Here is a 22,425-nt window from a genome sequence, read left to right as displayed (position 1 = left end):
GCTACCAGTATCTGAGGCCACCGCTGCATGTGAACCATCTTGAGCCGAGAACCACAGGCATTCCTAGGCACAGGTGTTTGGGCAACATGGGCCATGGTTAATGGTTAGTGGGCTACTAAGAGCTTCCATGTACCCAGTGCCACCCGTGAAGTAGGTGTGGTGACCCCTCCTGCCCACCCTCCCGGCCAGGGGCATGAGAAGTGCTGGGAAGGAAAAGGAAGTAGCCCAGTCCAGCTCAGCAGCTCTATTTACACAGCAGCATCCCCCACACCTCGTGGGGCCCCTCATGGCTTCTTGGCTTTCTTCACAGAAGAGGAGCTGGAGGCCGATTCCCGTCGCTTCCTCTGAGGAGACACAAGGTGTTGAGGTCAGTGGCCCCCTGAGGCCTGATTCGGGCTAGGTTGTGCATGTTTCACACTGGCCACCCACTCCTGCCCTCAGTCTCAACCCCTCAGTGACAGTGCCCACTGCGGACAGTAGAGGGAGCAGAGCCTGCACACAGGTGTGTGCGTGCTCACATGCAGGACCAGTTCACACTCCCAACAGCCTGTCCGAGCGCTTACCGAATTGGGCGTGAGAGGTGCACCCACCACATCAATGATGGTGTCTTTGGCGGGGTCAGGCCCGAGACCAGATTCAGGTACTGCTGATTCAGCAGAGGCCGGCGCCGGGCCAGACGCTGGTGTTGCAGGGCCTCCCAGCACGCCAGCCCGGGCCAGTGCCTCGTGACGGTGCCGCAGCATCTGCAGCTCGTACTCGCAGTTGGCGCAGGCCTGCTTGAGCTCGTAGAGCAGCACCAGGTCACTCCGCAGCTCATTGAACATGTGCACCAGCTCCTCCGTGGGTGTGGGGCTCAGCTCTGCGGGTGGGCAGGTGGAAAGACTGGCAACAGAACTGCCCTCCCCCACCTTTATCCACAGCTTCGGGTGGGTGGGCCCATCCCGCCACCCAGCCATCCTGCCACCCAGCCATCCCGCCATCCCACGCCCCAGCCTCCACACTCACCCACACCCAGATCCAGCAGCATCTGTTCCAGGGCCTTGATCTTCTTCTGTCCCACAGAGCTTGGCAGCTTCATCTGCAATGAGCCAGCACTCAGCCCTACCCCCACAAGCAGTTTAGGATGAAGGGGACTAAAGGCAGTGGGGGGTGGAAGGAAGTTAACCCCTGGAGGCAGCTCTGGGTCAGAAAAGGAAATGGCCAGCAAGGGGAATACAGTGAAAGCTGGGACCTCAGCCTGGCCACCTACCTGAGGCCACCTCTACCTGGAGCACATGGTACAACCTCTCCCCCGGGGCCCAAAACACTGAAGGAGGTGACAACACATACCCGCTGGCTCCGCAGTGTAACTCCTGCAGACTTGAAGTCTGGGAACTTGATGCCTGCAGTCTCAGGAACAGCCTAGGAGAGAGAGTTACAGAGACCAAGGTGTCATGGGAGAGGACCCGGTATTAATCCCAGCACCCTGCCAGCTCTGGGTGCTCTCAGAGCCTTCCACTAGGGGTGCCCTGTGCCAGGCGACCCCTCTACCCTGAGCTGGGCTAATTTAGACTCCATACCGGCTTCTCAGCCTCCTTTTTCTGGGGTAGCTTCTTCTTGGGGGCTTTGCGCTCAGTGCGCCGCTGCTCTGCAGTGGTGTCTGCCGCTGTTATCAGCTTCTGCAGGTCCTGGCTGCGCTTCTCCCGCTCCTTCTTCCGGGCCTCAATCTTGCGCAGCTCCTGTAGCAGGTACTCCTCCTCTGCCACCTGGGAAGTGAGGGAGGCTAAGAAACACGTGCAGGCACATGGGCGAGTGGGGGGAGATGGGGAGATGAAGGGGCGCTCGCTGGGCTGCCTGAGGGAACGGAGAAGCGAGACCAGGAGGAGGTACTGGGCTAGGGAGAGCAGGGTGGGTGGCCAGGGGTGGGGGCAGGGGGGCAGGGGCTGAGCTGAGGGCATGGAGGATGGAGGCAGTGGGTTTTGGGCATGGAGAAGAGTGTGTGGGGCTTGGGCTGACCTGCTCTGGGGTCCGGTTGTAGAGACGCTCCAGCTGCTCTTTCCGCCGTCGCTCATGCCCAGCATCAAATACTGGTATCTTAAGGTCTGTGCCTGGCACGGCCCGTACGTTGGCAAGTTTGGCACAGATGTGGTAGTACCGCTCCTTCAAATCCTCCACAGAACGCCTCTGACAATAAAGACATGGGGTGCAGGGTACTCAAGAGGCATGTGGAAGGGGTGGCAATGGAAGCAGTGGGCCTGCTAGGCCCGGGGTTAGGCACACACGCAAATGCAGAACACTCACCTTGAACTGCTGGTGGTCATACCGGTCATGGATAACTACAAAACGAAGATCAAAGCGGCGGCTGAGATCAAAGAGGTGATCGGTTTCTGCTTTAGTCCAAGCGTCATCGTGAAGGTAGAGTTGGTACTCCTGCTCTGAATACACAGGCACCTGCACCATCTACTGGCACAGAGGGGCAGAGTGGGGGCATACCCACATCATGTCATGTCCAGTGGGCTCGTCTCCTATGACCACAGCCCCTCCTGTTTACTGCCAATCCTGGGCCAGACAAAAAGTGAATCCTCTGTCTAGGGCCCCGCACAGGGCAGCCTGGAGAGGGTGTTTCCACGGTGAGGAAAGAAACTGCCTGACCGGAGGCCATGGCAGGCTCTAGGACTGCAGCCCGCCCCTGCCTTCATTCCAGGAGCCACTTCACCAACCTGCGGTTCGAGAGCCCCGCTAACAGCATACATGTTCCTGTCCCCATGGTAGGGTGAGAAGCCACTTGTAAGCACTGCTGTGGAGTCCAAAGGTCAACTCTGGAGTGGGGCAGATGGCTAAATACTAAAGAAAGGCCCAGGTGCTCCTAGTTCATGAAACACTTGTCTGAAGCACTCCTGCCACCCAGTGGTGACAGTGAGACTTGCAGCTCCCTTAGAGCAGGCGATTGCCCCTCTCTACAGAAAAGGCACTTGAATTCTACTTCCAACATATGCACCCCAGCCCATGCCTCATCCCCTAGACCTCCCTCAGAGATACACCACCACCACCACCTGGGTCTGCCAGTCAGACACCCCAAGAAGGAGTCAATGCTAGGTTGATCCAGGGAAGTTTCTCTGTCAAAAGCCACAGGGCTCTGAACCTGCTCTTAAGACCCTTAATACCAGCTGCCTCTTGAACATCTCTGGAGGTCCCACATACAATTTAAACTTAATATGTTCAAGTGACAGATATTAACAAGACGTGGAAATCATGTTGCAGTATATACAAATATTGAACCATTATGGTATATACCTTAAACTAATAATGTTATATGTCAATTACACCTTAATTTAAAAAGAAAAAACAGCCTGACCTGTGGTGGCGCAGTGGATAAAGCGTCGACCTGGAAATGCTGAGGTCGCCAGTTCGAAACCCTGGGCTTGCCTGGTCAAGGCACATATAGGAGTTGATGCTCCCAGCTCCTCCCCCCTGCTCTCTCTCTGTCTCTTTCTCCTCTCTCTCCCTCTCTCTCTCCTCTCTAAAAATGAATAAATAAAATTTAAAAAAAATTAAATAAAAAAAGGATTAAAAAAAAACAAAAAACCCTCTTCTAGCTCTTTAAAAAAAAAAGAAAAGAAAAAACAGCCTGACCTGTGGTGGTGCAGTGAATAAAGTGTCACCCTGGAATGCTGAGGTCAAAACCCTGGGCTTGCCTGGTCAAGGCACATATAGGAAGCTCCTTCCCCCACTCTTCGCTTTCTCTCTCACTCTCCTCTCTCTAAAATCAACAAATAAAATCTTAAAACAAACTAAACAAATATGTTCATACTTAGCTCATCACCCTCCTTCAAATTTTTATCTCCTCCAGTCTAGCTCCCCGTCAATGTCACCATCACTCAACCCAAATGCCCAAGCTGAAAACCGGAGAGGCTACCTTTACCCTTGACTCCCCAACCCCACCGAATCTGTGGCTTTTACCTCTGGAATCTGTCTCTCCACTGCCGCATCCCAGTCCAGATCACCACTACCACTTTCCTGGATCAGAGGAACAGCCTCCCACGCTCTGACTCCATTCAACCCTCCCCCCAAGCAACCCTCCATCCACAGCCAAGACAGGACCTGGGACCAGTGCTACTTAAAGGACAGCCTCCTGGCCAGTGCTGTTTGCAAACTATTATCACTGGTGTATGGTAAGTAAGGAAATTGAGAGTAGGCACTTAGAAACCTTTATAACAATTTTACAGTTATAAAATGATGAGTCTAATATATGAAGAAACATGGACTTGTATTTTGTCTTGTCATTTTACCGTCTTTATCATCTGATGGATTGGAAAATTTTTTTAAATGTCCTTTACCATAGATCATTTGAGAAGCACTGTTCTAGAATATACATCTGATCATATCACCCAGCCATCTATTTTTAAACCCCTCAGAGGCTCCCCACTGCTCTAAAATTATCTTAGAGATAATTTGCAAACTCCTCAAGAGCAAGGGTTGCTTGGTTTATTTCCTATCTTCAGAGTTCAGCACAGGGCTGGGAACTCTGTAGGTATCACTGAATATTTACTGAACCAATCAGTGGACATAGGGTGAAAGAGCTCTTCTCTGCAGCCACTGTCCCTCATGGACCCTAAGTTCCAGCCAAACGACTAGCAGTGTCTGTAGCACACCAGACTCTCCTCCTCAGTCTTTGCTGTTCTTGCCTGTAATGCCTTCCCACTTCCACACTACTTCTCCCTAGAAAACTTCTCATCTCCTCTGAGAGAAGTCTCTGGTTTCCCGGGCTTGGTTAAGTATCTCTCCTATGCATTTCAATTCCATTTAATTAAAGAAAAAAAAAATACTCAGGCCCTAGCCCGATAGCTCGGTTGATTAGAGTACTGATCCGATATGCAGGTTTGTTCCCTGGTCAAGGCACATATAGGAACAGATCAATGTTTGTGTGTGTGTGTGTGTGTGTGTGTGTGTGCACGTGTGTCTCTCTCTCCCCCCCCCCCTTCCTCTCTAAAATCAATAAATAAATTAAAAGAATAAAACACACAAAAACTTCAGGAACTGCCCTGGCCGGTTGGCTCAGCGGTAGAGTGTCGGCCTAGCGTGCGGAGGACCCGGGTTCGATTCCCGGCCAGGGCACACAGGAGAAGCGCCCATTCGCTTCTCCTCCCCTCCGCCGCGCCTTCCTCTCTGTCTCTCTCTTCCCCTCCCGCAGCCAAGGCTCCATTGGAGCAAAGATGGCCCGGGCGCTGGGGGTGGCTCTGTGGCCTCTGCCCCAGGCGCTAGAGTGGCTCTGGTCGCAACATGGCGACACCCAGGATGGGCAGAGCATCGCCCCCTGGTGGGCAGAGCGTCGCCCCATGGTGGGCGTGCCGGGTGGATCCCGGTCGGGCGCATGCGGGAGTCTGTCTGACTGTCTCTCCCTGTTTCCAGCTTCAGAAAAATGAAAAAAAGAAAAAAAAAAAAAAAAAAAAACTTCAGGAACTGTGTAGCCAGCCCTGTTCTCAAGGTGCTCACAGTCAAGTGAAGGAGCCATTCATTCATTCAACATATCCTGGGCCTGCTAGGCCTATGCTGGGGACACACTGCTGAATAAGATGGACAGGGATCCTACCTTCTCAGAGCTCCCAGTCCGACTGGAAAAACAATTTAGTACAGTGTGGCTAGTCTGATGACAAAGGTATGCCTAGGGCGTCATGAATGACACTGACCCAGCCTGGGGACAGGGCTGGTTGGGTAGGGGTAAATGAGACCTGGTTCAGTCTGGAGGTCAAGCAGAAGTGAGCTACCTCCAAGATGGTAGATCAAATCCTAGGCAGAGGGGGGTGACAAAAACAGGGATGAGAGAGAAATAGCCTAATGTGTAGAGGTTGGCAGTTAGGGACATGTTAGGGAAACAAAGTGTGAGGCAGGAGGCATGAAAAGAGCAGAGGCCAGCCACTGCAGGCCTTCTGTGCCCTCAGGGTGACTGAAGATAACAGGCTAGTTTTAAAGAAAAGAGTGAAATGGTCATAATTCTCTCTAGCAAAGAGCACACTGGCAGCAGTGAGGACAGGTGGGGTGAATCAAGAGTCTGGGAGACTAGCTGGCAGGGTTTAGAAATAACCCAGGTGAGAAGTAAAGAGACCTGGACTTAAAGCGCCATAAGCGGAAGGCTGAGGAAAGGGCAGACCTGACCTGACAACGGGACAGGAGGGGTGAGGGCCGTGCTGTCACAGGTGACTCCTGTTTCTGGCTTGAGCAAGAGGCAGCTGGGCAGCCACAGACTAAGAGTGGGGGCTCCAGGAATCAGTAGTATTGGAGGTAATATCATTTGTTCACTTAACTACAACTTCATTCTCCACCTGTTGTCGCTATGATCAAAACCTGAAATTTGATCCTGAAACTACTCTACTTAAAATCTGTCAGTAGCGGCCCTGGTTGGTTGGCTTAACAGTAAAGCACCGAACTGGCGTGTGGAAGTCCTGGGTTTGATTCCCAGGTAGAACACACAGGGGAGATGACCATCTGTTTCTCCACTCCTCCCTCCCCCTCCCCCTCCCGCAGCCATGGCTTGATTGGTTTGAGTGCATCAGCCTGGGTGCTGAGGATGGCTCCGTGGAGCCTCTGCTTCAGATGCTAAAATTAAATCGGTTGGAACATAGCCCCAGATGGGGGTTGCTGGGTAGATCCTGGTCGAGTCACATGTGGGAGTCTATCTCCCCCACTCTCACTTAAAAAAAGGGGGGGGGGAATCTGTCAGTAGCTACCCAAACACATCAAGTCAAAGGGCAAATTCCTAAGCTTGGCTGCCAAGCCCTGCCTGATCAGCCTCTAATTTGTGCCTTTTCCTCATGCTGTCCCCTCTGCCAAAAAAAATCACTGCACTACTTTCCTAATATCATCTCATGACATCCTTCAAGACTCAACTCAAGGCCTGACCAGGCAGTGGCGCAGTGGATAGTGTCGGATCGGGACACGGAGGACCCAGGTTTGAAACCCCACGGTCACCAGCTGAAGCGCGGGTTCATCTGGTTTGAGCAAAGCTCACCAGCTTGAACAAGGGATTACTTGGTCTGCTGTAGCCCTCTGGTAAAGGCACATATGAGAAAGCAATCAATGAACAACTAAAGTGCTGCAATGAAGAATTGATGCTTCTCATCTCTCTCCCTTCCTGTCTGTCTGTCCCTATCCCTCTCTCTGTCTCTCTGTCAAATAAAAAAATTAAAAAAAAAGACTCAAGCTCTAACTTCTGCAGGAAGCTTCTATGACTTTCAGATTCTCCCACTACAACATGTATCCTACAAGGATATGTAATTGCCTGAGCCTCTCCCAACCCCTTCCCCAACAACGTGTCTTATTCATTTTTGTGTCCTCTATGCCCAGGGAGCAGTATTTACTACATGCAACATGAACATTCTTTTGTCTTCACTTCGAATTGTCTCATCTAACCTTCCTTCCCATTGCCTCAAATGCCTCACTTCTTGGTTGTCCCTTCTCAATCTTACATCTCCAGCCTCTCCCTGGACCTGAGGGAGCTAAGATAGCGGTGAGGTAGAAGAAACCAGCTTTTGGGGCACAGGGGAGAATGGGTCACACGTGGACGTGCTGAGTCTGGGTAGCCTGTGAGCCATCAGGGGAACGTGCCCAGGTGCAGTGGGATATACTGGGCTGAGAGGAAAGAAGTTGGGACTTGGGAGTCCTGGGTTTAAGCCCCTAGTGCTTTCAGGCTCAGAGTCTAGGCCGCTCTAGGCTGCAGGGAATGCAAGGTCATATTGTGCAGCGGCCTAAAAAGTCCTAGCCCAACCCAGCTCTGCCTCTCACTCACTGGCTGAGTCTAGGTAAGGCCCTACTCCATCGGAGCCTCAAAAATCTAAACCAAAGATAATTCAGGTTACACTAGGGTGCTGATATAGAGTATGAAAAACAGGAAGATGTAACTTATTACAGAAACGGAATCAGTAGGCCTCAATGATTATCACTCAAGTCTAGCTCAAATGCCACTTTCTCAGAGAGGCCCTCCCAAGCCATGCTATCTAAGGAAGTCACGCCTACACCTACAATTACAAGTTCACTCTTGATCCCATTTCATATCCTAGATTCACTTTGCTGATGGCTGTTATCTGAAAGAATCTAATTTCTTTGCTTACATGTTTCTGATCTGTCTTCCCCTACCTTCTTTGTCCTGTTATTGATAAAAATAATGTGAGAGCTCAGGGAGAAACTAAGTCAAGAATGATTTACAAGTTTCTGGTTTGGGCAACTGCATGGATAGCGGTGCCATTCACTGATATAGGGGACAGGTTTGCGGATAGGGGATAGAGAGAACCTACCTGAACTAAAGAACTTGTGGGACTTTAAGGGAGAGATGTTAAGTAAAAAATTGGAACTGTGGGAACTGCTGCTCTGGGCTAGAGATATTAAGTTGGGGTCAGTGGCATACACAGGGTAACTGGAGCCACAGGATAAAAGAGACACAACAAAGGAAAAAGTACAGCATGAGAAGAGTAGAGCACCCAGAACACAGCTCTCAGGAGTAGCAACATTTGAAGGGTCAAGAGAAGCCACCAAAAACCAGAGCAGGTCCAGAAAAAGACAGGATCCCATGACAGAAAAGACCCAGAGAGTCCCAGCCCACAGTTATTTGCCACAAGGACTGAATGCGTAACGATGGCTGAAACAAAGGCTTGATTGAACCTGCCTCCCGATCCCACACAAGTGGCTCACAGTGTGTGGACAACCTTGGCCTATGTCCAGATGGTGGGTGGGGGCTCACCTTATTGAACCTGGCGAAGGGGTAGTCTTTGCCCTCCTCAGCTGCTCGTCGCCAGTGGAAGAACATAGCGCCATCCTTGCGGGCTGGGTTAGTGAATGGCATCCACTTCCAGGGCCGTACCTTCTTGGAGCCCAGCTTGGCCTTCACTGTGCGGTAGCCCTGCCCAGTGTCACTGGGTAGCAGTGGGGGTGCATCCCTGGCAGCAAGGTTTAGGGAGGTGAGAGGTTAGAGTCAGCGGTGTGGAGAGAGCCTCTGGGCCCAGGCCTACCCAGGAAGTCAGGTCCTGGAGCGAGAGACCTGAGCTCCTCCTGCCTCCTACTAAGCAAGCAGGAGCCCTGGCTGGGGAGGAGATACAGGGGAGAATTGGCAGAGAAAACTAAAAGGGACATGAAGGTGGGTCAGAGAGCAGAGCCTGCAGGACTTGGGATTCTAATACTTGCTTCTTGTCAGAGTAAAGCAGTGCATAGACCTCCCGGTGCATGCCCTCGGGCCTCTTGAAAGTCAACGTCTCAGAAGACTTCTTGGACTTTTTCTGAGAAGGGAAATCACAGGAGAGGAACCACAGACTAGACTCCCTTTCCTAAAAATTCTTTATCCCAGCTTAATCCCTGAACAAACCAGCACCTACAGGAACAATGACACATATTCACTATGACAAATAATGAAGGCACAGAAATCCACTCACAAGGGCACCCCAGTCTGAGCAGACCATTCCCCTCCCCAGCCTCACCTCACCTGGGTCGAGTCCCAACCGGTCAGAGTAGAAGATACTCTCCCACCATCTCTCAGAAAGTCACACTGCTTTGGTGCCCCCACCCCAATATTTTCCAAGTGTCACAGCCTCTGGGTCCCCATCACTTCCCACAGGTGTTCGAACTCCATCCCAACTCATCAAAGTGGCACATGTTCTCTGCCCCATTATGTCACCCCTTCACAGCCCATCTCACTAGAAGTGTAGCACCCCATCACCTCACCCATCTCCCTACTGTTGTCACTCCTCCCCACCACTTCATTCCTGCTACCCAACGCTCTCAGGCGCCCCTGCTACCTTGTCTGGGTTGATAATGTCCTTCTTGCTGATGGTCCCGGAGGCCGCATCTCCTTCTGGACCCCCAAGTTCTAGAATGTCCCGCACATCTGCACCCGTAGCCATCGCGCCTGATGGAAGAGCTCCCCGAGGTCAAGGGTCAATGCCTGAGGAGGGACCAGGCTCAGATGAGGGGGCAGAGCCACTTCAGCCCAAGTGGGGGCGGGGTGAAGAGGCGAGCTGCGAGGAAGGCCGCCCCGGTCAGGTCGGGATTCCGTCTGCGTCCCGCCGCTTGGGTCTCCTTAGTGGCCCCATCTGTCTCCCAAGCCCCAGTGCCTCCGCACCTGTAGTCCCCAACAGCGGCCACCGCCGCTCCCCTGTCCCCGCAAAGCCGCGGACGGAAACTTCCGGTCGTGCTCATCAGAAATGCGGTCGGCAGGAACTCTTCCGGTCTGTGCTCAGCCGTAAGGGAACCCTTCAGCAACACTGTGTGAAAGCTACTGAGCGCAGGGAACCTGTCACGGTCCCTGGCTCCCACCAGCCCGCCAGTGTTCCTGCACTACTTGCTTTCTGGCAAATTTCTCTCCACGTTACTCGGTTGAATTTTGGGCCATGAAAGGCGTGCGCAGAGCTTTGTGACTTTGGAAGTCGTTTAATGGGTTCTCTGAACCCATTTCTTTATTCTTTTCCTTTTTTTTAAAAAAAAGAAATGTATTGTGGTGACACTGGTTAACAAAATTATATAGATTTCTTCGTTCGTAAAATGGAAATTGTAATGGTATCTATTTTAAATCAAGTCCCGATAATCCATGTAAAACACTGACACTTTGCCTGGCACTTTTAATTTTTTATTACATAAATTAGTGCTATTAATTTCCCCTGTTCATTAAGTGCTAAGTATATAGTAGGCACTTTGCTTAGCATTGGAGATGAAGAGATAAACCAGACAAGGGCTACCCAGGAGGCTGCCAAGATTGAATGAGGTCTGGATCCTCACTTGCACCACCTTTGAATGAAGTATGTATCTGCCTGTGGGTCCATGTCTTGTGGGGCTTTCCTGCAGCCCAGCTTCCTGAAACTTCACTAGCAGAGGAGCTAACTGCGTTAGTGTGGATTACAAAAAGGACCAAGACAACTGCAGTTAGCAGGGAGTAGCGGGAAGAAGTATCTCTCAAGGGAAGAAACATGCCAATCTACCTAGAATGAGAAACTTCTGGAACACGTGGTCCTTTAGAAGAGCAAAAGGGATGGCAGAAGCAGCTCCCATTTTTAGCTTCTGAAAAGCAGCCTGCAAACCAGGAGGATACAGTGGACATTGAGAGTAAGTGGGGTGTCTATGGCCATACCACCCTGAGCATGCCTGATCTTGTGTAATCTTGGAAGCTAAGCAGGGTCTGGCCTGGTTAGTACTTGAATGTGAGAATAAGTGGGGCTTGGAGACCAGTGCCCAAGCGGAAGCCTGCTAAGAATCTAAGCAGGATCTGGAGGAGCAGACAGGCCACACAAGTTGGCTATCAATGTAATCTGTTCTGGCTTGGGGGATACAGGGACACAACAGGTGCAGCCATAAGCCTAGCTAGACCCAAAAACTTTGGAGTACTGGACCTGGGGGTACAAACCTTGCCCTGGTCTTTAAGGCTTGGTTCCTAGGTAAATCCTCTGAGCTCTGAACAGTTTTCCAGGGAAGCCAGGGTCTTTTTTTTTTTTTTTTTTTTACAGAGACAGAGAGTGAGTCAGAGAGAGGGATAGACAGGACAAACAGACAGGAACGGAGAGAGATGAGAAGCATCAATCATTAGTTTTTCATTGCACTTTGCAACACCTTGCTGGAGCCAGCGACCTTGGGTTCAAGCTGGTGGGCTTTTGCTCAAACCAGATGAGCCCACACTCAAGCTGGCAATCTTGGGGTCTCGAACCTGGGTCCTCTGCATTCCAGTCCGACGCTCTATTCACTGCGCCACCGCCTGGTCAGGTGGAAGCCAGGGTCTTGCAGCAGAAATTGCCCACAGGGTGAGGGAATGGTCCTTGGAGACACAGCAGGCAGGGCAGAGGAGAGGGTCTTGCACCTCTGCCTCAAACACTGGACTTTACATATAGTTAATTCATTGTGTAATTATTTGTCAAATATGTATTTCCCTTAGTAACTCATTTTTGTGAGGATAGGGGTCATGGTACTTAAATGCATGTATTTTCAGGCACAGTTCTAGGCTCTGAGGATGCTGTGAGTGAATGAGAAACAAGTGCCTCTTGGTGGGCTTATCTAGTGGAGGAAGAGAAACACTGAGCATATAAACAAAGTAATGAAACTTTTTTTTTTTTTTTTTTTTGTATTTTTCTGAAGCTGGAAACGGGGAGAGACAGACAGACTCCCGCATGCGCCCGAACGGGATCCACCCGGCACGCCCACCAGGGGCGACGCTCTGCCCACCAGGGGGCGATGCTCTGCCCCTCCGGGGCATCGCTCTGCCGCGACCAGAGCCACTCTAGCGCCTGGGGCAGAGGCCAAGGAGCCATCCCCAGCGCCCGGGCCATCTTTGCTCCAATGGAGCCCTGGCTGCGGGAGGGGAAGAGAGAGACAGAGAGGAAGGGGGGGGTGGAGAAGCAAATGGGTGCTTCTCCTATGTGCCCTGGCCGGGAATCGAACCCGGGTCCCCCGCACGCTAGGCCGACGCTCCACCGCTGAGCCAACCGGCCAGGGCCAGTAATGAAACTTTTAATGGTGATAAGAGCAATGAAAAAAATAAAATAGCTTAATAGAATGGGGGACTACTTTACATAGCATGGCCAAGGATGGTTACTCTGAGGAGCTGAAATCAGAGGTGAGTTTATATAATGTGAACAGCCACAGAATACCTGAGGATAGACTGTTTTAGACAGGAGGAATAACAAGCGCAGAGTACCTAAAATGGAAGGAACTCTATATGTTGGAGGAACAGAAATAAAAAGATAACTGTTGGGTGTGGAGGGGGGAGATAGGAAGACTTAAAATCGGGGATAGGCATTGGAGGCCATAGTCAGGAGTTTGGGTTTTAACCTAAGGGCAGTCATATGTCATCCTGTCTCGGCCACAGTCTGGACTCTACCCCCATCCTTGGAGTGCCACCTTAGCTACTATCATTGGGAATGCCCCAGGATGACTGGCCCAGAGCTTCTCATCCCTTGGGGAAACTGAGTCAGGTATTGGGGGAGAGAGGGGGAAAGAAGGATGCCTCTCCCTTGTTCCTCCCAGGAAGCCACTGCCTGCACTTCCTGTACCAGACTGCAGGTGGCATTAGGTCCCACTGCCAGTCCTTGAGGAGCTTGCTCTGCAGTGTCATCCAGCTGGTCCACTTGGGGAAACCAGAGTCACTTCTGAAAAGTCTCTTGCACAACTGTAACCTGGTAAGGGGCCTGGGAGAAGGACTTGAGGCTGGACTCTGGGGCTCCAGAGACAACTTTGACGGAGGTTTTACTAAATCTTGAGAGAAATGTAAAGCCATTGAAGGGCATGGTAGTGGTGGTAGGGGTGAGCAGGAGATTTGGGGAGGAGGCTGAAAAGAGTCAGATTCATCTTTTAGAAAAATCACTGCTGACCTGCCCATGGGGAAGGTGGAGCTGGAAGCAGGAGAACCAGGAAGGAGGCAGTGGAGATTCAACTGGAACTAGGAGCTGATTGGACACGGCTTTAAGAAGCAGAATCTAAGGGTTCCACAAACCCATTTCTCCTCAGCCTATCTGTTCACAAGTGGACCCAGAAATAGTAGACTGGAAGTCCTAAGTACCTGGCTTGGTTTCTCTCCTTCCTTTCCAACTCTCCCTTCTCCCTTTCCGCTCTACCTCATCACCCTCCTCCCTTCCTCCCACCAAGACTATGCACCCCTTAAAGAGTGACAGTGGGTCTCCTCATCCCCTGAGCTATCCTAGCATGTGGTATGCATGTGCCCTATTGACAGGGGCTCCTTAGAAACTGTGGGAAAGAGGAGGTCATTAGTATATGGTGTGACCAAGATCCAGAGCATCTCATTCTGACCTTGTCTTGCTCAGGTTAATTATAAACAACATTTTTTCAACCAACTGGAAAAAATTTCTCACTTATTAAAATGGACAAAGAACATGATTAGTAAGTCACAGAAGAGGAGCAACAACTATAAAATGTACAGGTAATCTTTTGGCCTCCCTGATATTCAAAGAAATGAAAAATTGCAAAGTATAATTATATACCATTTTTTTGCCTATCACATGGATCAAACTTTAAAATAGTTGTAGTATGCATTCATGACAAGGATATGAGTGAAATAAGCAATCCAAGAAGACCACCAAGTATCATATTTCAACTATCATATTTCGACCATCAACTGAAAGGTATGGGGGGGGGGGCAGTGTGAATGTACTAAATGCCACTGAATTTTTCCCTTGAAAATGATTAATTTTGTTATGTGAATTTTACCTCCATAAATTATTTTTAAGTGAATCAATGAAATATGATATTCTGTCTCTTTCATGTGATAGGATGGGGCGATGTGAAGCAACTTGTACTGTGGAACACTCCCACTCTCCAGATCCTGGACACCAAAGCTCCAGAAACATCACTGAGATGTATTTCATGGGGTTAACCTTATTTCATTAGATTTAAGATGCTTTGATCCTGGCACATTCTTGATTTGTCAAAAGGTGTCAACAGAAGGCTTTCACCGATCTCTGTCACTCTTTCCTCTTACCGACAAGGATTGTCAGAAGTCACTTATTAGCCTTAGCAGAGGAAGCCTTGCAGTTCTACACAAGTTCAAGGAGGTAGGATTTTGTATCCTCTGAGTCATCGTTTCTGGTCAGCACTGCAACATTCACATAGAGATCTGACAGGGCTGTGAATGTAACTGACATTGTAGTACAGTATCTCAGTATTATACTTTGTACTTGATTTTCAGGTATGATCAGTCACATGGTTGCAGGCGATCAATTATGTTTAGCATAGACATAGAAAATCAATGGCTCAAACTTTAGTGAGTCAAAATTTTAGTGTCTTGAGCTTGACATTCCTTTTTTTTTACTCTCTTAAGAAAAAAAACCCCTCTTCATTGCAGTTTACCAGGCCCGTCTGCCCCCATCTGCCCTCCATACTGTTCTGTGGCAAAGGTCATTTGGTTCCCCAAAGCTTTGCCTTCAATGCATATTTCGTTCCGGTGGTAATTGATTTCCGGTAATAATCTATTAGAAGCAGGCCAAGGGCTGCCTTTAATATTAGCTGGATATTTACTGCCCCCCCAAATACCAAATTTATGCCTGTCCCAATGCCAATTTTTTTAGCAGTTAAGCTCATAATTCTTATTTATGTCTTCTCATAAAAACAAGTAGCCAGACCTAACCTGTGGTGGCGCAGTGGATAAAGCATCGACCTGGAAATGCTGAGGTCACCGGTTCGAAACCCTGGGCTTGCCTGGTCAAGGCACAGATGGGAGTTGATGCTTCCAGCTCCTCCCCCACTTCTCTCTCTCTGTCTCTCCTCTCTCTCTCTCTCTCTCTCCCTCTCCTCTCTAAAAAAATGAATAAATAAAAAAAAAGAAAATAAAATATTAAAAAAAAAACAAGTAGCCAAAATTATTCTAAGAATTAGAAAATCAAATAGAGCAATAGCCAAAGAAAAAGACTAAAAATATTGTTGTTGAGCTATAATTTTAAAAGGTAACAGGATGAAAATTATAAATAAGTGAGTTCTCACTGACCTTCAAAGAACAGATTATTCCTCATTTATTCCATTTGACTTTAAAGGAGTGTTTTTCAACTGCTGGTCCATGGACCAATCTGGCAGAAATTTTGTGCTGGTCTGTGAAACAGTTAACCTTCCTGATGTTATATGAAAATTATAGCCCTGGCCAGAGAGCATCATCCTGAAGTACAGAGATTGCTGGTTCAATCTCGGGTCAGAGCATATACAGGAACAGATCAATGTTCCTGTCTCTTCCTCTCTCACTAAATCAATACATTTTAAAAATAAAAATAAAAAAGAAAAGATAATTATAGACCCAATGATCTTAGTCAAATTCACTTATGCTCAGGGTGATTGCCACTTATTAGCCTGTATCATGTATGAAAATGCTATTGAAGTTGTTTTAGGTATCTTTGGAACTTGTAGGCTCATTTGAACAACCTTTTGCACTGTGCAGAGCATTTACAAACCATGCACAATAGACAAAAAGCATTCGGACAGACTCACGTCATATTCAATGCATTGTACATGTGGAGTTCAGAAACCAAGCATTAGTTGTACCCTGTTGCACTTTGGTGAGCAGTACAATAAAACTTTATCTGTTGCAGTTTCTGTTTCCAGCCCCTCATATTTTTTTTCATTCTTGGACAAATAGTCATGCATGCACCCATCACATCATGTCCATATTGTTTGCAAATAAATTATTATGTGTTCAGTGTCATTGTGCTGTAAATTTTAAACCCTAGAAGATGGAAAGAAAGAAACAACAAAATATTTAACCTTCTTCAAAAGCAAAAACAATAGTCAACAGAAAAGTAGTGATGACATCAAAAGTAAACCCAGTACCAGAGCTTCAAGTTTAAAAGAAACAGTGAAAAATAAATGTGTTGACAATTTGGAAGGTGCAACAGGAGCTGAAGAAGAAAAAGATACTTTGTTAGGTAGCATGATAAAGAGTATTTAAAACTTGATTTCACTACAGCATGTGGTAGTGAATTATCGCCCATGGCCCTTCTGTGTAGTATGTTCAGAAATTCTGTCCAGTGATGGCAAAGAAACTTTCGTTTGCATTCAAATCACAGCAATCTTATTGAGAAGCCACTGGATTTTTTAAAAAAAGATTACACAATCAGGACCTGGCCAGTTGGCTTAGTGGTAGAGTGTTGCCCCAGCATGTGAATGTCCCAGGTTCGATTCCCTGTCAGGGCATTTAGAAGAAGTGATAGAAGAACCATCTGCTTCTCCACCCCTTCCCCTCCCCTTCTCTCTCTCTACTCTCTCTTTCTCTCTCTTTCCTTCCCACAGCCATTGCTCAATTGGTTTGAGTGCATCGGCCCTGAGAGCTGAGGATGGTTCCATAGAGCCTCTGTCTCAAGTGCTAAAAATAGCTCAGTTGCGAGCATGGACCAAGATGGGCAGAACATCAACCCCAGATGAGGATTGCTGGATGAATCCTGGTTGGGTTGCATTCATGAGTCTGTCTCTCTATCTCCCCTCTCTCACTTGGAAAAATAAATAAATAAATATAAAGAATAAAAAAATTGAAAAATCAAAGATTACACAACCAAATGAAAAGTCAGAAAATTCAAATGAAGAAAATTATGACTAGTGACAAGTCACTGTTTTGAGCATCTTATTTAGCTGACCATCGAATATAAAAACAGCCTGACCTGTGGTGGCGCAGTGGATAAAGCGTTGACCTGGAATGCTGAGTTTGCTGGTTCAAAACCCCGTGCTAGCCCGGTCAAGGCACATAAAGGAGTTGATTCTTCCTGCTCCTCCCCTCTTCTCTTTCTCTCTCTCTCTTCTCTCTCTCTAAAAATGAATAAATAAAATCTAAATAAATTTTAAAAAAATAACAAACATTTACTATTGATAAAGAATTAGTAAAACCTTGCATCTTTGAAGTCACTGGGGAAATTTTGGGTCCTCATGCCACACAAATATTTGAGGCTAGACTGCTTTCAGAAAATACTATTCAGAGAAGAATTATTGATATGGCCAACAATACTGAAGAGCAAATTGTAGAGTGGATAAAGAAATCAAAATGTTTTGCCATACACTTGACCAACTGACATGCATAACCATGCTATTCTAATTTGCCTCGTGAGTTACATTGACAAGAAGGACTTTAGGGAAGAACTACTCTGTAGTCTTGATCTACCTAGTCAGGGTAGTTCAGAGATATTTAATGCTCTTAATGAATACTTTCAAACAGAAGGCTTAGACTGGGGACAGTGTTTAGGAGTGTGTATGGACAATGCAGTGAGCATGTTTGGACATCACTCAGAGGTAGCTGCGAAAATAAAGGACATTGAACATCCAGAAATGTTGTCCATGCACTGTATGATTCACTGGCAACATTTAGTTGCAAAGAAGCTTGTCCCTGAATTGAATACAGTGATGAATGATGCAGTGAAGATTGTTAGTAATATTTGCAGTCCAGGTTTGAATTCCAGACCATTCACAACACTATTTGAAAGCATGGATTCACAACACCAGCATTTCCTTTTCAATATGTAAGTGAGGTGGATCTCAGGAGGGAGGATTCTTTCACGCCTTTTCAAGCTGAGAAAGGTGAACAGTTTCTGCAAAAGTGAAATTGCATTAGTAGAGCTTTTGTTGGATGAAGAATGGATGGCTAAGCTTACATGTATAGTGGACATATTTAGCCTCTTCAACAAACTAAATACTTCTTTTCAGGGGTTTAACACAAACATTTTTACATTAAGAAATAAGACAGATGCATTCAAACTTGTTCTTTGGAAAAGTTGCACGCAGGAAGAAGATATAAAAATGTTTCCACTAATCCAAGACTTTTTGATTGCTTCAGACATCAACTGGAAATTCATATTTAATAAAATTAGTCAACATAAGAGCATTAGTTCAAAACTTTGACCATTATTAACCTGAAAATGAGGATTCCTGTAAAGGTAACCTCTGGATCAATAACCCATTCATGAACAATATCAACCCCTGCTCCCTTAATCATTGTGAAAAAGAAAAACTGATAGATTTATTTTCTGATGTCAATGTGGTGTCCAAACATAAAATAAAATCATTGTCACAATTTTGGGTAGCACTGGAAGAAGAATATATATCTCTTAGTTACAAAGCTATTAAAATTTTAATTGTATTTTCTACTACCTACTTGTATGAGAAGACTTTTTAGCCCTTTCACTAATTAAAACCAGACAGAGAAACCAAATGGATGTCAATGCAACGCTTCATCTGTTGGAAGCAAAACTGCTGCCTCAGTTATCAAGTATTCTTACAAAGAAGCAACAGCAGATTTTTTTTTTTTTTTTTGTATTTTTCTGAAGTTGGAAATGGGGAGGCAGTCAGACAGACTCCCACATGCGCCCAACCGGGATCCACCCGGCATGCCCACCAGGGGGCGATGCTTTGCCCATCCAGGGCGCTGCTCTGTTGCGACCAGAGCCATTCTAGCACCTGAGGCAGAGGCCATGGAGCCATCCTCAGCACCCAGGCCATCTTTACTCCAATGGAGCCTCGGCTGCGGGAGGGGAAGAGAGAGACAGAGAGAAAGGAGAGGGGGAGGGGTGGAGAAGCAGATGGGCACTTCTCCTGTGTGCCCTGGCCAGGAATCAAACCTGGGACTCCTGCACGCCAGGCCAACACTCTACCACTGAGCCAACTGGCCAGGGCCAAAGCAACAGCAGATTTTTCACTGGTTTTACTTGAATTAAATATTACTCTCTAGAAAATTCATTTGTATTCTATTTAAAAGTTTTTTTTACTGTTCATCTGGTTATTTTAGAGAATTTTCATTTTATAGTACTATAATTAATTAAAAGATAATGCACAAAATACTAATAATGGTTTTTATTTCTGCCTTAGTGGTCCCTGAAATAATTCTCCTATTTTCATAGGTCCCCAAGTGTAAAAAAAAAAAAAAAAAAGGAACACCACTGCCTCAGAGCATCTAAGAAGTTGAAAATTTTCTAAATTCAATCTATGAACATAGCACAATATCAAAGCTTACTAAAGAGAGAAACGGCTTTGAAGAATACATAATTCTCACCTTATAAAAAATACTTAAGAAAATAAGAAAAGGCCGGAACATCCTGCTCTCAGGTCAGGGTGAATGGCAGCGTGGAGCGGGAGGATGAAATAGGCAAGGTACACCAGCAACTGGAAACACCATGCTCGACAAAACTTGCATGATGACCAAAACTGAAATACATTCATGTGGGTGATATAGTTTGAGAAATCTGGTCACCAAATATCATGGAGTCTGGCAAGATGGCATCTCCCAAGAGCATGTGAGAGATGCACAGATGACAACACAAATCCTGAAGGAGCCTGACCAGGCGGTGGTGCAGTGGATAGAGCATCGGACTGGGATGCGGAGAACCCAGATTCGAGACCCCGAGGTCGCCAGCTTGAGCGTGGGCTCATCTGGTTTGAGCAAAGCTCACCAGCTTGGATCCAAGGTCGCTGGCTTGAGCAAGGGGTTACTCAGTCTGCAGAAGGCCCACGGTCAAGGCACATATGAGAAAGCAATCAATGAACAACTAAGGCAGTGATAGTCAACCTGGTCCCTACCGCCCACTAGTGGGTGTTCCAGCTTTCATGGTGGGTGGTAGCAGAGCAACCAAAGTATAAATAAAAAGATAGATTTAACTATAGTAAGTTATTTTATAAAGATTTATCCTGCCAAACAGCGAAAATCCAACACAAAGTACTTGGTAAGTAATTATTATTATATGCTTTACCTTGCTGTAACTCTGTTTTATAAATTTTATAAAGTAAAGTTACTTCCCTACTTTATAAATCACCATTACTGTGGAACCGGTGGGTGGTTAGAAAATTTTACTACTAACAGAGATACAAAAGTGGGTGGTAGGTATAAATAGGTTGACTACCCCTGAACTAAGGTGTTGCATCAAAAAACTGATGATTGCCTGACCTGTGGTGGCGCAGTGGATAAAGCGTCGACCTGGAAATGCTGAGGTCACCTGTTCGAAACCCTGGGCTTGCCTGGTCAAGGCACATATGGGAGTTGATGCTTCCTGCTCCTCCCCCCCTTCTCTCTCCTCTCTCTCCTTTCTAAGAAAATGAATAAATAAGAAAAAGAAAAGAAAAAAAAAAGTTAAAAAAAAAACAACTGATGATTGATGCTTCTCATCTCTCTCTGTTCCTGTCTGTCTGTCCCTATCTATGCCTCTCTCTGACTCTCTCTGTCTCTGAAGAAAAAAAAAAGAAAAGAAAAAAACAAATCCTGAAGGATATGGGGGCTACAGACTATGAGGCAAGAGTTATAAATCAGATGTTGGAGTCTGCCTTCCAATTTGTGACACAGTTTTAAACGATGCAAACATTTATTTAAGACCTGCTAAGAAAGCTACTGTTAGTGCAAGTGATGTGCTATTGGCAATCCAGTGTTGCGCTGACCAGCTTTTAACCTCTTATCCTCCTTTTTTTTTTTTTTTTTTAGCTAGAAAGAGAAAGAGAGAGAGAAAGAGAGAGAGAGAGAGAGAGAGAGGAACAGACAGGAAGGGAGAGAGATGAAAAGCATCAACTTCTAGTTGCGGCTCTTTAGTTGTTCATTGATTGCTTCTCATATGTGCTTTGACTGAGAGGCTCCAGCTGAGCCAATGACCCCTTGCTCAGGCCAGCGACCTTGAGCTTTAAGCCACTGACCTTTGGGCTCAAGCTAGTGACCATGGGGTTATGTCTATGATCCTGTGCTCAAGCGGTGACCCGACACTCAAGCCAGATGAATCCGCACTCAAGACAGCAACCTTGGGGTTTTGAACCTGGGTCCTCAGTGTCCCAGGCTGATACTCTATCCCTGCACTACCACCTGGTCAGGCTTCCCCAAGAGGTTTTTTAATTTGATTTTGTGCCTGACCTGGGGTGGCACAGTGGCTAAAGCATCGACCTGGAATGCTGAGGTCGCCAGTTTGAAACCTTGGGCTTGCCCGATCAAAGCACACACGGGAAGCAACTACTACAAAGTAATGCTTCCCATTCCTCCCCCTTTTCTCTCTCCCTCCTCTCTCTACAATCAGTAAATAAAACATTTTTAATATTTTTATTTTGTAAGGCAAGTAAATCAACCTCCTTTGCCATTCATTGATCAAGCCATATTCATGCCCTAGATTGCCACTTGATAGATATTGCTTGACTGATTCAAACTATAGACTTAAGTCTTTACAAAAAAAGGGATATACTTCTGCAGGAGAATAACAGTTCTATAGTTAAGTGTTGGCTCAGTTGCAAACCAAGATCACTCTAGGCATACCAACACCGTAAGCCACGTCTGATTCAACTAAAATAAGGATTCCAATGTCCCTCACAGGGAAAGGTCTACAATACAGATCCCACTTCATTACGCAGCTATAAAAACATCAATTCCTGCAACATCAGCAGTTCAGAATGTTCTGGTTAATTAATCATTAATGGAGTCCAAAAACATTCTTATTATCACTAACATGGTATCATCACAAAATACTTCCAACGAATCATCACATGCATTAGAAGAAAACAGAGATGATAATATGATGACAACTAAGATCATTTGAAATCTAGCCTTAATATAAGTAACATGTATACTGGGTCTTATATCCATTGTTCTGAAATTAAACGTGTATGCTCAAAGTTTTCAAGTTGTTTTAAAAAATTTAATAGTATTGCCTGACCAGGTGGTGGTGCAGTAGATAGAGCGTCGGACTGGGATGCGGAAGGACCCAGGTTCGAGACCCCGAGGTCGCCAGCTTGAGCGCGGGCTCATCTGGCTTGAACAAAAAGCTCACCAGCTTGGACCCAAGATCACTGGCTCGAGCAAGGGGTTACTCAGTCTGCTGAAGGCCCCCAGTCAAGGCACATATGAGAAAGCAATCAACAAACAACTAAGGTGTCGCAACGAAAAACTGATGATTGATGCTTCTCATCTCTCTCCATTCCCCATCTATCCCTCTCTCTGACTCTCTCTGTCCCTGTAAAATAAATAAATAAATAAATAAAAAAAAATAAAAA

General features: G+C 46.8%; 1 protein-coding gene and 1 pseudogene across 1 annotated transcript; one reads left to right on the top strand and one right to left on the bottom strand.

Annotated features, from left to right (window-relative positions):
- Positions 1-229: 229 nt before the first annotated feature.
- On the bottom strand, positions 230-10,161 carry DMAP1 (DNA methyltransferase 1 associated protein 1). Its single transcript, XM_066376100.1, has 11 exons — positions 10,082-10,161; positions 9,759-9,904; positions 9,151-9,242; positions 8,711-8,906; positions 2,281-2,439; positions 1,996-2,163; positions 1,560-1,745; positions 1,330-1,401; positions 1,006-1,078; positions 564-859; positions 230-344 (listed from the first exon to the last, which is right to left on the bottom strand). The coding sequence occupies exons 2-11, from the start codon at positions 9,861-9,863 to the stop codon at positions 285-287; spliced, it is 1,407 nt and encodes a 468-aa protein (XP_066232197.1). The 5' UTR covers positions 9,864-9,904; positions 10,082-10,161; the 3' UTR covers positions 230-284.
- Positions 9,901-21,971, top strand: LOC136398300 (transcription initiation factor TFIID subunit 9-like; annotated as a pseudogene).
- Positions 21,972-22,425: the final 454 nt, after the last annotated feature.

The sequence above is a fragment of the Saccopteryx leptura genome, chromosome 3 (genome assembly GCF_036850995.1).
Source record: "Saccopteryx leptura isolate mSacLep1 chromosome 3, mSacLep1_pri_phased_curated, whole genome shotgun sequence".
Classification (NCBI taxonomy): Eukaryota; Metazoa; Chordata; class Mammalia; order Chiroptera; family Emballonuridae; genus Saccopteryx; species Saccopteryx leptura.
Note: the sequence above shows the minus strand (reverse complement) of the source record. Positions and strands in the feature narration are given on the sequence as shown.